We start from the raw sequence: 15,431 nt of genomic DNA on the forward strand, positions 1-15,431 counted from the left end.
CTTTCAGTGGGCGAACTATTTTAGTATCACAGAATCATAGAGCATATCTATGTGACAAAAATATACTGGTTTTATATCACTTTTAACTATCATGGCTTCCCCCAAGAGAATCCTGGAATTGTAGTTTGATCTGGTGCTGAGAATTCCCTCTTAGACATTCCTAGCTGACACCCCATGCTCGCCTCCCACCTGGAGAACTACAATTCTCAGGTTCTTCAGGAAGTGGAAAACATTGTGATTCCATTTGAAGTCTATAGAAAAAAAGTTTAAAAGGGTCAAAAGGCCAGCAAGCTCAGTCAGCGGTGGAGCAGCGCCAGCTGTGGAATGCGCTTCCCAGGGAGGCTCGCCTGGCTCCTCTCTCAATGTTTTCAGCCCCAGACCAAGACGCTTTCATTTTCTCAGAACTTTTATCATTCAGTTTGATCTGTTTTATCTTGTCTGGCTTAGCTGTTTTTATGCTGCTCCTACAACTAGTGATCTTACTATTTTTAGTATACGTGTGTGTGTGTGTGTGTGTGTGTGTAAATATCTGTATGCTTGTTTTACTGCGTTCTTAGATTTTATAAGCCACGCTGGGAATTTCATGGAAGAGTGGGGTATAAATCCCTCAAATAAATTGTATCTATTTATTTACAATAATTCTGTGCTACCCTATAATAAACGTTCTCTGGGCAGCATACTTTAAAAGATCCCCAATGTGAATAATAAAATATGATCACAGTATAAAACAAAAATAGCAGACATGAGATCATAAAATCAAAAGCAGTATTGAAACTTTACAAAGCCAAAACCAGGGAGTTCCCAAAAGCCTCAGCAGGCCCCTTGAAAGCCTGGTGCCAAACCTAGTACAGAGTAGGTGGCAGACAAGCCTATCTAGGGAGGCCATTCAGTGATGCAGCCAGGGCCAGACGTCAGGGCTCAAGTCCAGGGCCTCTCAGCTGGGGGCGGGGGGGGATGACCCTCGTGAAAGAGCAGCAGGTGATGGGCGCAATGGCAAACAGGCCCGGCTTCAGCGCCTGGCCCAGCATGGACCTGCTGGGCCCCCCCAGAGCTGACACTGCTCACCACAGCATCTCTTCTTATGTTCAAAATCATTTCATAGTCAGAAGGCGTATTTTTATTTTTAAAAAACATTATTCTTTTCTACAACAAAATAGTGCTTATTCCCAAATAAATGCGTTTTGCATCAGGGCAGCAGAAGCCAACTCCAATTTATTCCCGTAGTCATGATGGCGCTATGACTTAAGTGAGTTTAAAATGTGAAATCACACATACGTAGAGTGATTTCTTTTGTTTTTAATCAGAGTTGGCAAACATTTTTCCCTGTTTTGCTCTAATGTATCAGGAATGTGGAAGGAGTTGTAAAGCACGGAATGGCAAAGCAGGAGCAAATGGGCTGCGTGCACCAGCACACAGAACATTCATAGTAAGACAGAGAATCCTAGCTTATTGTCCTGTACAAATGTGACCACTAGCTTAACAATTTTGGATCTCTCTGTCCAGCTTCAGAAACAAACACAGCAATCATTTTTATGTTTCTGTCTGGATTTCCAAATTATTTTGGGTATTTCAAGTAAGGCTAAGGTCAAAGTAACCAACCTATTAAAACTGAGACACTAAGGTTGCTTGGTTTGGTTTTATTTTTCTAAAGACATTTAATACTGAGCCCTGCCCACACTCCTTGTGTCCCAGAATAGGCAACACTGAGAATGACAATGCAAAATGCCCACTGCAAGATGAGAACAAGGCAAAACCTTGGGCTGCCGTTTCTTCCCTCTTTTTGGCCTCTTCATCTTCAATACTAGGGCTCTCTCGCGAGGAGTTATCCTGTTGCTGTTTTTTCAATAGTGCAGGATCGATTTGCGCTTTCAAGAGTTCAAGAGTTTCAGCCAGCTCGTTTCGGCTTCTGGATGAAAAATAAGAAATGTGCCAAATCTCATAACATAGCAATCTTATATAGCATCCTACCCCTGTTCAAATCTGTCTGCCTACATTCTTCTTTGCTGGCATCTGCAGGAAAGTCAAGAGGAACAGAAAGATAATAGACTGTATCTGGGAAACCTGCAACCCTTCACCTGGATGGGAGCCCCCCAATTGCCTCTTCCCCCAAGGAACTTCATAGGGGGCTACCACTGCTTCATTGACCCATCAGCGCCTTGGTAACATGAGCAGCCATTACAGCAATCCCCACCCCCTTCTCAGACCTATCTACATGCTTAGCAGAACCAACGCCTGGAACCAACGTTACCAGGACATATGAAATTGAGCAACAAACAGCATTCACCCACCACCCATTCAGCTTTAGTCCATCTTTATGGCCACATTTCCAAACACATTTCCACCACTTGGTAAGCATTTTGCTTGGTTCAGATTTAAACAACAACAACAACACAGCACTAAATAGTAACAAGCATGCATGTCTGAAGTATCTTATAAGTCTATCCTGTCATACAATGGCCTGGTCTGCATGTTCACAGAATATGTGTGGAGTGTGGGTTGAGTATGGGTTGTTGCTGAATTGTGGGTTGTTACATGCAAATCCTGCACTACTGTTTATCTATGAGTTAACCACAAACGATCCAGGAACAAAACACATGGTTTGTTGTTGGGCTGTGAACTCTGGGTTGTTCGTGGTTACCAACCCATAGTTAAACTATAGAACAGGGTCCGCACATAACAACCCATGAGTCAACAACAACCCACGATTCAATGACAACCCACACTCAACCCATACTCAGAGTTAATGTTATGCATGAACAAGGTCAAAAGGTGTAACACAGTCTAGGAAGTCACAGGAATTCTCTCTGGGAAGACTTTCTGAAGTCATGGTAACAACGGTCTGGAGAACTATAGATTTTAAAAAAGAAAAAGAAATACCTGACAATGCACTTCCATGAAGTCCCATCCTGATCGTCCTGTTCTTCCACATACATCCTAACGTTATGCTCTTGGTCCAGCTGATACCAATATGTCAGGCCATCTTTGTCTCTCCCAATTGGCTGAAGGCGCATAGCATCTGCATCTTCCTCATTAATGACGTTCTTAAATTTTAGATTGTCATCAAACTGGCACTCACAAAGGTACTATAAAAAATAGAGGGAGGAAAAAGTAATTCAAATTACTGTAGGAAACACCAAATGAGCACTCTCCACCAATGCACCCTCCACTTCATGTGTCAGCAAGACACTACTTTGCAACTGAACGTCTTCACTTAGGAAACTGATGGAGAGGGAGCGTAGCTAAATGGTGGGGCACCTGCTTCACATGCAGACAGGCCCCAGTTCAATCCTCGACATGTCCAGTTAAAAGGATCTCTGGAAACAAGGAAGAGCTAAGAACGGCTTGTGCCTGAGACTTTGGGAAACTGCTGCCACGCAGAGATGACAATACTGGGGTAGATGGACCAGCGGTCTGACTCAGGGTAAGGTAGCTTCATATACCCTTCAGACTGCACAAGTTGGCACATACTCTTTCAGCCTTCTTTGAAAGGCTGCGCACCTTCTTGACTTGGAGCAGGGGGTGAGGAGGTGGCCTGAGGCCACTTCTACCATATCTCAGTCTACAAGATTTTCTCAAGCAGTCATCAAACCTAGCAGTCTGCAGTGTTCTGGTTTTCCTTATCTCCTTACAGAGGGGTGCCATGAGTCCATAACTGTATTTTCTGTTGGTTTGGAGGAGCATAGTTAAGGAGCTTTTTAAGCACGGGTCCCTCTTGATCCGTGGACTTCTCTAACGGTAGCTTCAAGGGTTGCTTACATAATGTATATGAAGTGCTTTGGGGCACTCTCAAGCATATACACAAAATACTGTTCACAAGTTTTTCAGTGTATTAGCAAACAATTAAAAAAATGATACTGTCTTTCTGTAAACTCATTTCTTCTCTTGAGTTGAAAACATAAAGGTGAATGCAAAGAAGAGGGGTAAGGGCTTGAGGAATGTCCAATTCAAAAAAATGAAATCCACTCGATATATTTGTAAACACTCTGTCTGCTCAGGAAGAACATTAGAAATACTGTTCTGCTCTCAGTCCATATATGGGAAATGCAAGATATAAACCAAAGTATTTAACCTTCAGTAAAAATATTTTCAGAGTCCCCGTAACATTTAGTGTTCAATGTTTGACGTTAGTGCACCAAGGCTCAATTTGGACTATCCTCCAAATTATGACTGGCATAACCTTCAAACTATGGTTTGGGGTTAGCACTAACTAAAGTTTGCCCAATTTGGATGTCATGGCTAACAGAGTAACCCAGAAATGGAGCAAGACACTGGGCCGGTTCTCATGATCACTGCAGCCCACCATGACTTATTTAAGCCATAGTGGGGTGCAGTGTGTGCCAGCAGCCATTTTGAATATTCAACCCTCAGCGTGGGCTTGCCATTGTTGTCCAAATCCAGTGTTGTCCAAACCCAGGCAACAGTTGTTGTTTAAGGGTTAAACAAATAAGCCACGGTGGGCTGTGGTGATCATGCAAACCCGGTCAGCATATTTATGATGCTCCAAACCATGGTTTTGAGAATCACCCAAATTGAGCCCAAATCACAAGTATTCCAGAAAAATACCACATGAGTTGAAGAGAAGAGCAGTACCTTCAGTATTCCCAACTTGCATTCAATGCTCATTTCAAGATATCCCTTTTTCTCCATCTCCCATGCCCAGGTGCTATTGAATTCTTGACACATCTGTAAGGCAAAATGTCTTAATTAAGTATTGAAGGATCTTCCACACCCAACAAACATCTGCTCTAAGCTCCAATACCTATGGGAATGGAGAAGGAACTGAAGCTGCGGAAAAACCAGAAGCAGATGAATCGCTGGTATATTCACAATGACAGAGGTGAAGGGCTAGAATAGGCTGGGGAAGGTGGGACATAAATACACTGCTCCTGAGGCCAGATATGGAAGAATTTGAGGAGACTTAAGCCTTTCTGAATGATTAGCAGGATTAATTACATAATAGGAACATCCATTTTGTGATCTTTAGAAATGTGAGGGATTTTTTAAAAATCTGCATCATACTCTGTTAATGTCTACATATGATGTCCAAACTCAACCGATACAATTTCCAAGCCCGCCCCCGTTGCATTCACTAACTCTTAAAGATACATGCATGTGTACCTTAAGGGGCAGCGGTTTACAGCTCCAGCTCTCACTGGGTACGTGTGTAATTCTTGTTTCATTTAAAGTTAAAGACTTAGGCCAGGATCCAAAGCAAGGGTTCACAAATTCACTCACCGCTCACCATAATGAGCATCCCCCCCCCCTTTTACAGGTACAAGTCCCTCCCTCAACTTCTGAGCTTGGAGGTGGGGGGTTACCCCCTGCAATCACACTGGACTTCAAAAGCATTCTGAGGACCTCAAAACTTGAGTCCAACAGGGGAAATCCACATCTATTTCTAAGTGGGAGGGAGAAATTCATCCCGAGAGTTACACTGGGCTTTAGAGGTAGTTCTGAAGCTCAAAGTGGTTTCAGAGACAAGACCCTACTCATTTTCTCTTGGGTGAGGAGCAAGGGCAGGCTTAGAAACAAGCACAAATTTGTGAATCCCAGTTCCAAATAACTGCACAACTAGTTCCATACACCTGAGAGAGCAATCCTATGGCCTCTAGACAGCGTCTGGGGGACATAGAATTGTTCGGTTTCCTGGCTCCAAGGTTGGAGACAGGGTTCCAACCTCGGAGCTAGAAATCGCACTCCCCCCCCCCCCTTGCAGCCAATGTGGAGTGAACCATGCTGCCTGCTGCTACGAGCTCGCAAATGTGAGCTCATACAGGGGTAAAAGGGGGTATGCCAGTGGGAGCAGAGGACACTGGGGACGTGGGGATATGAGCCTCCTTCCCTCCCCGTCCCCAAAGCCTCCACTCGCCAGGAGAAAATGCCCGTCTACCTAAAATGCAGAGTGGGAGGCACAAAGCGCCTCCCGCTCTTCACTGGATACTTATAAGCCTCCAAGTTCGGAGTCTCACGCGTATCCACGGCTGATCTTATAGGACTGTGCCTTAAGGGTGTGTTTGGCTTGTATTTCTCAGACAGCAGTTCCACATACTGAATGGCAAACCACTTTGGAATCAGATGGGATTTTGAACAAGTTCGTGGAATGTCATGGCAATCTTATGTTTAAATATACATTAAACATAAGACAAGGAATGAGCAAGGCCAAGGGCACACGTATGACAGTCTGAGCTCCTTGAATGAAGGCTAGGATTAAAATTTAATTTAAAATTTAACAAGAACGTTTTCCTGGCAGGAAAGTTTGAGAACTAAACATATGTTTAGGTTGAAGAACTAAATATCCTATGAGAAAAACAGCAGCCAATTCATTCAGGCAGATGTTAGATGCCCTGCTCTTTAGGTCAGATGTCAACTCTGCCTGTAAAATTAAAATTGGTGCAGCTCTCTCCTATTTCTGGGCATAGTATGAGGGATTTCCTAGCCAGTGCACATCAGCCAATTCTAGAATTTCAGACCACACAATGTAAAAAATTGCATACCTTGATCAAGTATTTTTCCCATCGGTCTGCTGTGACAGACTTCCCAATCTTTCTCATCAGTTTCAGATGAAGTTCTACCAGTTCTCTTGGAACTAGAAACGAGGGATTTAAAAATGAATAAATAAATGTGAAATGGTGAGCTAAATATAAATTTAACACAAGGTGAACTTTAAGGTGTTAACAATTCCAAGGAGAGCCAGAATCCTAGAGTAAGGCAGACAGACAGACAGACAGACAGACACAGAGAGAGAGAGAGAGAGAGAGAGAGAGAGAGAGAGAACGAACAGTAGTTTCAAGAGTTTTCAAAATCTTGGCCACGCCTGAAGCCTGATGTTTCACGGGACAGTATAGGTTGAAGGTCATATTAGATCATGATGCAGCAGAAGGTAGACAGTGCTCCAATGATGGGCTACCAAACCAATTTCCTGTGGACTGCCTTGCACCAGCTGGCTGCTGGGATCCTTGCAAAGAATGAACCTAGGTGAATCTTGGTCTAATGAATCAAGGCACTTCGTATGTTCTTAAGCAAGAAAGCATACTTGGGAGATCTCAGTAGAGATTACTTATGCCTTAAGAGATCTATGTATGTGCTCTCACAATTTCTCTATTTACATGGGTAGGCTTCAACAAAACCACTCACCAGGAGCATGATAGTGCTGTGTCCTCCCTATTCTTGTGAATGAATGAGGTGATAAAGACTGGGCTCAAGGAGGCTTTAAAGTTTTACTGTTGTTTGTGACAGATTAGTTCAAATTCAAAACTTGTGGAGATACAGCAACCTGAAAGTCACATAGTAGGACAGGCATGGAGAACATCCTAGAGCAACCCTGGAAATGAGCCGGAACGCTTGTTTCCAGAATGGGACAGGTCAGCGGAGCTCCCTTCTGCTACCTTCGCTGACCTATTCTGTTCCAAAAATGAGCATTTGGGTTGCTTTAAGAAGCACTAGCTTCCTGTTGCACTAGCAGTGGGTCCTGGCATGCAAGCGGCACTGGATTCTGCCCTTAGATAGAAAATTAAAACAGGCATCACTGGCCAGGAGCCACACTTCACCACATTTTGGGATTTGAACCAGAAAATAACAAGGTTTAAGCCTCTGTTGAACGCACCCCAACAGCACTGAAAAAAACTCAGAAATCATTTGTGTCAGTCTTCCACAATTTCAGGCTCCAGGCAGACCTCCGCCATGATGAGGTGTGAAATGCTATGTGGTGTTTCAGGGGACCTTCACCTTAAAACACCATGGCTTTTGTGGTCAATTCTACTGGAATAACTGAGACATGTGAAAAAACATGCAGATAAGGTACTAAGGGTCCAAGTGACCCCACCAAATGCTGTTTAGATTTATTAGTTACTCATCATGTCTACCAGATGCTAAACCCAGAACCTCTTTTTCCATTTCTTGTGAGAAAGGAGCACAGCGAGTGAAAAAACAATATGTTGTCTATTTTCATAATAGACAAATTACTAATTTTCCTTAACATCACTGCAAACAGCATTAGAGGTCAATAGTACCCCACAAGTTTACAAAAGACCACTACAGGGTGAACTTTAAAAACTCTTTTTTTCCAGTTAGAGCCTTCCTTGTGACCTGGCAAAACTGTTTTTTCCCCCCCATCATAGCTATCATCTGGTGCAAAACCTCCTAATTCTGCTGTTAGGGTCACTGTGAATCCAAACGCATTTGCAAACTTTTGCAAGCAGCCTGCTCCCTCACCGCAGCAGGTGGCCAGACTTAAAGGCAACTCTTATTCAAGAACCTTTAGATCAACACTTTTCTCTATTCACAGAAAGATCTTCGCAAAATGTTTTGCTGAGGGTTGCCCTCATGCATCTTTGTAGCTAGCCAGCCCCAAACCTAAACCAGACAGTGGTTGAGAAACTAACAACACATTTACAGGGTTTTGGATGAAATATAACAACTTGTAACTTTTCCACCAATGTGCCACTAGCCGGGGGCTTAGCTAAGAAAATCCTAGCTCTGTTTGGCACACTAAAAACAAATCAACAAGAAATTCCCTCACAATCCCTTGCCCACAGCAACAGCATGGGTTTTCAAGAAGATTTGACACTTGTAAGTCCTGTGCCAAATAGAGATGTGAAGGCCCAGGGGAAAAAGAACAGAAAAATTCAGGGAAAAAATATGTTTTTCTGTTTTTCCCCCAAGGACCATTCCCCCCCCCCCCCCGCAAATTGGAAAAACTGAACAGCTATTTAAGACAAAGTATTTATTATATATTGTTAACTTGAGCACACTCCGGGAAAGAGCCGAGGACAGGAAGGCTTGGCGTGCTATGGTCCACGGGGTCACGAATAGTCGGACACAACTTAATGACTGAACAACAACAACACTTTATATATTGTTACCCAGACTTTACTCCCCCCAAAATGATTTCTAAAAAGATGTAATAAAAACAGTTTTATAGAAAGACCAGAGATGTAGTGTCTGGATATAATGAAGCCATGGGGGAAAATACTTTTTTAATTCTCTCTGCAAGATTCCCAGCATAGTTAGTTCTTTCATTCCTTATCAAAATTATTAATCTAAAGTATATTTTACTGACAAGTTGGTTACCCATGAACACAGTTCGCGGAGAAAAATAAAATCTAACAAAAAGTTTAACTTAACTAACTGTGTTTATTGAAACATTCGAAGTGTTAAATCTGTTATCTTTACAAAACCTCCTTAAACACAATGTTCTTGGTGTAAACCTCAGGGTGGCCTCTGTAATGTCTTTGCTCCAGTCCACTGATGACTTGAATCTTGAGATTTACCAATGAGTATGCATGACTCATGACAACGTAGAGTTCTCCATGGCAGAAGACAGGTGTAGGCAGATAGATGCCAACTTGGTTTGCCTGGCTGCAACATGCACCATGCTAGGATCCCATCCAGCCTCACTGTGAAAGTTCAGCAAAGGGTAAACCAAAGGATCGTCATGACTCTCCATGCAGAATCATAGAATAGTAGTAGGGTTGGAAGGGTCCTACAAGGCCATCGAGTCCAACCCCCTGCTCAAGGCAGGAATCTTAAGTCACATCATCCCTGACAGATGGCTGTCCAGCCTTGTCTTGAATGCCTCCAGGGCGGGAGAGCCCACCACCTCCCTAGGGAATTGGTTCCATTGCCGTATTGCTCTGTCAGGCAGTTTTTCCTGATGTTCAGCCGGAATCTGGCTTCCTGTCACTTGAACCCATTATTCCGTGTCCTGCACTCTGGGATGATCAAGAACAGATCCTGGCCTTCTTCTCTGTGACAACCTTTCAAGTACTTGAAGAGTGCTATCATATCTCCCCTCAGTCTTCTCTTCTCAAGGCTAAACATGCCCAGTTCTTTCCGTCTCTCTTCATAGGGCTTTGTTTCCAGTCCCCTGATAATCTTTGTTGCCCTCCTCTGAATCCTCTCCAGTTTGTCTGCATCCTTCTTAAAATGTGGTGCCCAGAACTGGACACAGTACTCCAGATAAGGCCTAACCAGTGCTGAGCAGAGGGGAACTAGTACTTCCCGGGAGTTGGAAGCTACGCTTCTATTAATGCAGCCCAAAAGAGCATTGGCCTTTTTTGCAGCCGCATCACATTGTTGGCTCATATTCACCTTGTGATCGACAACAATTCCAAGATCCTTCTCGCTTGTAGTGTTGTTGAGCCACGTATCCCCCATCTTGTGACTGTGCATTTGGTTTCTTTTTCCTAGGTGCAGAACTTGGCATTTATCCCTATTAAATGTCATTCTGTTGTTTTCTGCCCAGCGCTCCAGTCTATCCAGATCACTTTGAATTTTGTTTCTGTCTTCGAAGGTATTAGCTATCCCGTCCAATTTTGTGTCATCTGCAAATCTGATCAGGATTCCCTGCACCTCCTCCTCCAAGTCATTAATACAAATGTTGAAGAGCACTGGGCCCAGGACGGAGCCCAGTGGTACCCTGCTCATTACCTCTCCCCAGTTTAACAAGATCCCATTGATAAGCACTCTTTGAGTCTGATTCTGAGCTATAACTAAACTTTGACTGGGTTACTTGTAACTGTAGGTGTCTCTTAATCCCTTCATGGTTTGTTTACAGGCTGTATATTACTGGCATATTTATTTTTATCTATCTATCTGTCTATCTATCTATCAATCAAATTTATCAATCGCCCATCTGGCTGGCTACCCAGCCAGTCTGAGCGATGTACAGAATGTATAACAAAACAGTTTAAAACAATAAAATTCTACATTAAAAACATATTTCTAAAAATACCCTAACCCACCCCAAATGCCTGCCTGAACAACCACGTTTTTAATGCGCAGCGGAAGCTCATTAAAGAGGGGGCATGGCAGAGTTCCCTAGGGAGGGAGGTCCACAGAGTGGTGGCCACCACAGAGAAGGCCCTCTCCCTCATCCCCACCAGTCTAGCTGTCCTGGCTGATGGGACAGAGAGAAGGCCATCCAAGGCTGATCTTATTAAGCGGCCTGTCTGGTGTCACTGGAGGCGCTTCTTAAGACAGACTGGGCCAGAACCATATAGGGTTTTAAAGGTCAAAACCAACACCTTGAATTGGGCCTGGAAAACAACTGGTAACCAGTGCAATTACTTCAGCACTGGAGTGATGTGATCTCGCCGGCGGCTGCCTTTAATCAGGCGAGCCGCCGCGTTCTGTACCAGCTGCAGCTTCCGAACCGTCTTCAAGGGTAACCCCACAAAGAGCGCATTACAGTAGTCTAAACGAGAGGAAACCAGGGCATGTACTACCGACAGGAGCAGATGGTCAGGAAGGCTGTATCAGATGGAGTTGGTACAGCGCTATCTGGCTCACAGCTGACACCTGAGCCTCCATTGACAGCTGGGAGTCCAAAATGACCCCCAGGCTGCAGACCTGGTCTTTCAAGGGTAGCCGTACCCCATTCAACACCAGGTCAACATCCCCCAACCTCCTCTTGTCTCCCACCAAAAGTACCTCGGTCTTGACAGGGTTCAACTTCAGCTTATTCCTCCCCATCCAGCCACTCACCATCTCCAGCCATTTGGACAAGGATTCTACAGCCAACCTTGGTGAAGATTTCAACGAGAGGTAGAGCTGCGTGTCATCCGCATACTGATGACACTGCACCCCAAACCTCCTGATGATAGCCCCCAGCAGCTTCACACAGATGTTAAATAGCATCGGGGAGAGGATGGAACCCTGTGGCACCCCACAAGTGAGCTGCCACAGGTCCGAAACCTCCTCTCCCAGTGCTACCCTCTGGTACCTGCCGGAAAGGAAGGACCAGAACCACTCCAATACGGTGTCTCCAGTGCCCAACCCCTCCAGGCGGTCCAGGAGAATACCGTGGTCAATGGTATCAAAAGCTACTGAGAGGTCGAGGAGAACAAGGAAGGAGCATTTGCCCCTATCCAGAGCCCTCCTCATATCATCCACCAAGGTGACCTAGGCCGTTTCTGTCCCATGCCCAGGCCCGAAGCCCGACTGAAATGGATCTAGGTAATTGTCTTCTTCCAAGTGTGCCTTCATCTGCATCGCCACCACCCGCTCAATCACCTTGCCCAAAAATGGCAGATTCGAGACCGGGCGAAAGTTGTTCAGAACTTGGGGATCCAAGGAGGGCTTCCATAAGAGCGGTCTTATCACTGCCTCCTTGAGGGCTGATGGCATCACTCTCTCCTCAAGGGAGGCATTCACCACTGCCCTGATCCCCTCACCCAAACTCTCTCTGCAGTCCATAATGAGCCAAGGTGGGCAAGGATCAAGTAAGCAGGTGGTCGGCCTTACAGATGAAAGCACCTTGTCCACTTCATCAGAAGGAAGAAGCTGGAACTGATCCCACAAAATTGGTTTGCCACAGACCGCCTCTTGCTCACTAACTGTATCCACAGCGCACAGAATAACACTCCTAATCTGATCAATTTTATCCACAAAGTGCCTTGCCAAGGCCTCTCAGGAGGCCTTAAAATGCTCCAGCAGTTCCGGAGCCACTAGACCGATCAGGCTCCAGACCACTTGGAACAGCCTCCTGGGATAGCACTCTGCGGACGCGATAGAGGCAGCATAATATTCCTTTTTTGCTGCCTTCACTGCCACATGATAGGCTGAAGTTACCATTGTACATATCATTGTACTTTGGCCTGCACCTGTGTTTAGAAAGGTGTACAGAGACTTTTTTGTGTTCATATTTCATTTTGCTCCAATTTGCAATTAATTATGTTTGTTTGAACAGCGTTCCGTGCACCTCGGTGTTCAGTCATGCCGGCCACATGACCATGGAAGCGTCTTCGGACAGCACTGGCTCATCGGCTTAGAAATGGAGATGAGCACCACCCCATAGAGTCGGACACGACTGGTTGGGGACACCTTTACCTTTATCTTATGTTTGTTTAGTTATACCTGACATTTTTTATATTAAAAATAAAACTTTATAGTACATTGTTATAGAAGATAGCCTAATTCTTATAAAAAAGGTTTATAGACATAAACTCTCAACTCTGAATCATAATGAAAACTGTTATTTGTAGAATCTATATGTCAAGAGCTTTCCAATGAAGTGTGTTTCATGAAAATCGGTCAACGAGAAAGCAGTCAAAAAGGGATGACCAACTAACTTCCAACTTTTATATATATATATATATGAATGAGACAGACATTTATGCTCAGTTTCCCAACACATGAGTAGAGCCAGCATTGCGCATTCTTGACAGTGCAGCAGTCTCAGACCAGAATTCCAAGCCTGAGGTCATTCTTATACTAAAAGATGGGACGGACACCTGTGGCCAGATGGTCCCCACATACACCTCCAAATGCATGATCCAGTTCTCATATGAACCAGGAGTTAAACTACAGTGGTACCAGGTAGCAGAACTGAGCAACACCCACACTTAAATCCTAAACCAAGGCTCCTCACTTAAAGGGGTCAGACTGGGAAACATTCTGAGATGAAGAACCAGAGCAGAGATGGTGCTTGCCTGAACCTCTGGGAAGCCAGAAATGGAATAAACCATCAATTAATTCTTATTTCGTGCCCATCCTCACATAGGAGCTATTTTCTTTTTTTTAAAAAAATGATGCTGAATCCTAGGAATCTGAAATACTTCTTGTTGTTGTTCAGTCGTTCAGTCATGTCCGACTCTTCGTGACCCCATCGATCATAGCACGCCAGGCCTTCCTGTCCTGCGCTCTCTCCTGGAGCATGCTCAAGTCCATATTCATTGCATCAGTGATGCTATCTAGCCATCTTCATCCTCTGCCGTCCCCTTCTCCTTTTGCCTTCGGTCTTTCTCAGCATCAGGGTCTTTTCCAGAGAGCTTTCTCTTTGCGTTAGGTGGCCAAAATATTTCAGCTTCAGCTTCAGTATCTGTCCTTCCAATGAGCACTTAGGGTTGATTTCCTTTAGGATGGACTAATTTGACCTCCTTGCAGTCCATTGGACTTGTAAGAGTCTTCTCCAGCACCACAGTTCGAAAGCATCAATTCTTTGGCGCTCAGCCTTCCTTATAGTCCAGCCCTCACAGCCAGACGTTACTACTGGGAAAACCATAGCTTTGATTAGACGGACCTTTGTCAGCAAGGTGATGTCTCTGCTTCTATACTTCTAAGTATACTTAAATACTTCTAAGTCGTATCAAAAACACCTTTTCCTCATCTTTTTTACTTAAAGATTAGTGGCATAAACATTTTCAGAATGTTCAATCTAGCAATGTTATGTCTGTCTATACTACTCAACTCCTTTAAAAAACAAACTAGAATGCTTTGTTTTAACATTCTCTTTATACTCTGGAACAATTGCACCCCCAGCTGGCAAATGCACAGGCTCACACATTGCTTCATGAAATTAATGCTGCAGCAACCAAAAGTCTCTGCTTGGAGAGTCAACTACAAAGCAGTCTGGAATGCTCCATGCTAGTCAAAATACATTCTTTGCTGGTGTTTCAGTAAGCTAGTGGTTTAGTTGGTCTTGTATTTGCTTGTCACAGAGGGTGGGAATGTAGGGAACAGTCAGCCACAGAATTGGGATGGGGTGGGGGGTGGAGAGGAAGGAGAATAATTTGGGAACATGAGTCAAAAGCTGGCTGCGGAGGATTTTTTAAAAGAATGAGAAATTAAAATGTAATTTTTAGGGTGGGAGAGAAAGGGCAGAAGAATGGGGTTTACTTTGCTTAGGGGGGCCCTAAGCGAGAGCAAGACTGGAATTAATTGAAAGGTAGACTAGAAGGTAGAAAACAAGTGCCTGGCATAGACCACGCAGAAGGAAAGCAACAAAGGATGGGGGGGGGGCAGTACAGCAGCAAAGGCATAATTTACAGCTAGTTCCCCTATTACAAGTTTTCCCCCAAACACACAAAAGTTGTAGGTATCCATGTTTATTCTTCTAAAACAAATACGAAAAACTGAACAGCTTGCACGTGCAAAAGGTAAGGTTAGTATTAGGTTAAGTATTAGGTTAGTATTAGGCTAATACTAAAAAGGTTAGTATTAGGTAAGGCTAATATTCATTCTTGCGGCCATTGTTGAGTGTTCCAAATTTGTTGGCATACTGAATGCAGCACTTTAACAGCATCATCTTTTAGGATTTTAAATAGCTCAGCTGGAATACTGTCATCTCCACTAGCTTTGTTGTTAGTAATGCTTCCTAAGGCCCACTTGACTTCACCCTCGAGGATGTCCGGCTCAAGTTCAGTGGCCGCACTATCATGGCTATCAGGGACAGTAAGATCTTTCCTGTATAGTTGTTCTGTGTATTCTTTCCACCTCTTCTTACAGACACGACTGAACAACTGAACAACAAATATTCATTCTACATATCAAGATAAAAAAGTTAAAATATGAAGCACAATTAATATAATTGTAATTATTATTTAAGCCACTCCCACTTTTAATGTGCAAGGTATTTCAAAAACCTATTTTTTCTAGTTCACAGTAACTGATGTAAATGATTGCTATTCCCATCTTTCAAATGGGAAGATGAG

At 43.9% G+C, this 15,431-nt stretch overlaps 1 protein-coding gene across 1 annotated transcript in view; it reads right to left on the bottom strand.

The window, feature by feature from the left end:
* RSF1 (remodeling and spacing factor 1) overlaps positions 1 to 15,431 on the bottom strand; it is a 71,737-nt gene that overhangs the window by 34,017 nt on the left and 22,289 nt on the right. The window contains exons 2-5 of the mRNA XM_084842480.1: positions 6,495 to 6,586; positions 4,591 to 4,683; positions 2,878 to 3,083; positions 1,755 to 1,906 (exon numbers count right to left, since the gene is read on the bottom strand). Of these exons, the coding sequence (XP_084698606.1) occupies positions 1,755 to 1,906; positions 2,878 to 3,083; positions 4,591 to 4,683; positions 6,495 to 6,586 (543 nt within the window). The remainder of the gene's footprint in view (positions 1 to 1,754; positions 1,907 to 2,877; positions 3,084 to 4,590; positions 4,684 to 6,494; positions 6,587 to 15,431) is intronic.

This window comes from Heloderma suspectum, chromosome 3, assembly GCF_057233095.1.
Source record: "Heloderma suspectum isolate Gila_16-S chromosome 3, 16-S_ref, whole genome shotgun sequence".
Taxonomy (NCBI): Eukaryota; Metazoa; Chordata; class Lepidosauria; order Squamata; family Helodermatidae; genus Heloderma; species Heloderma suspectum.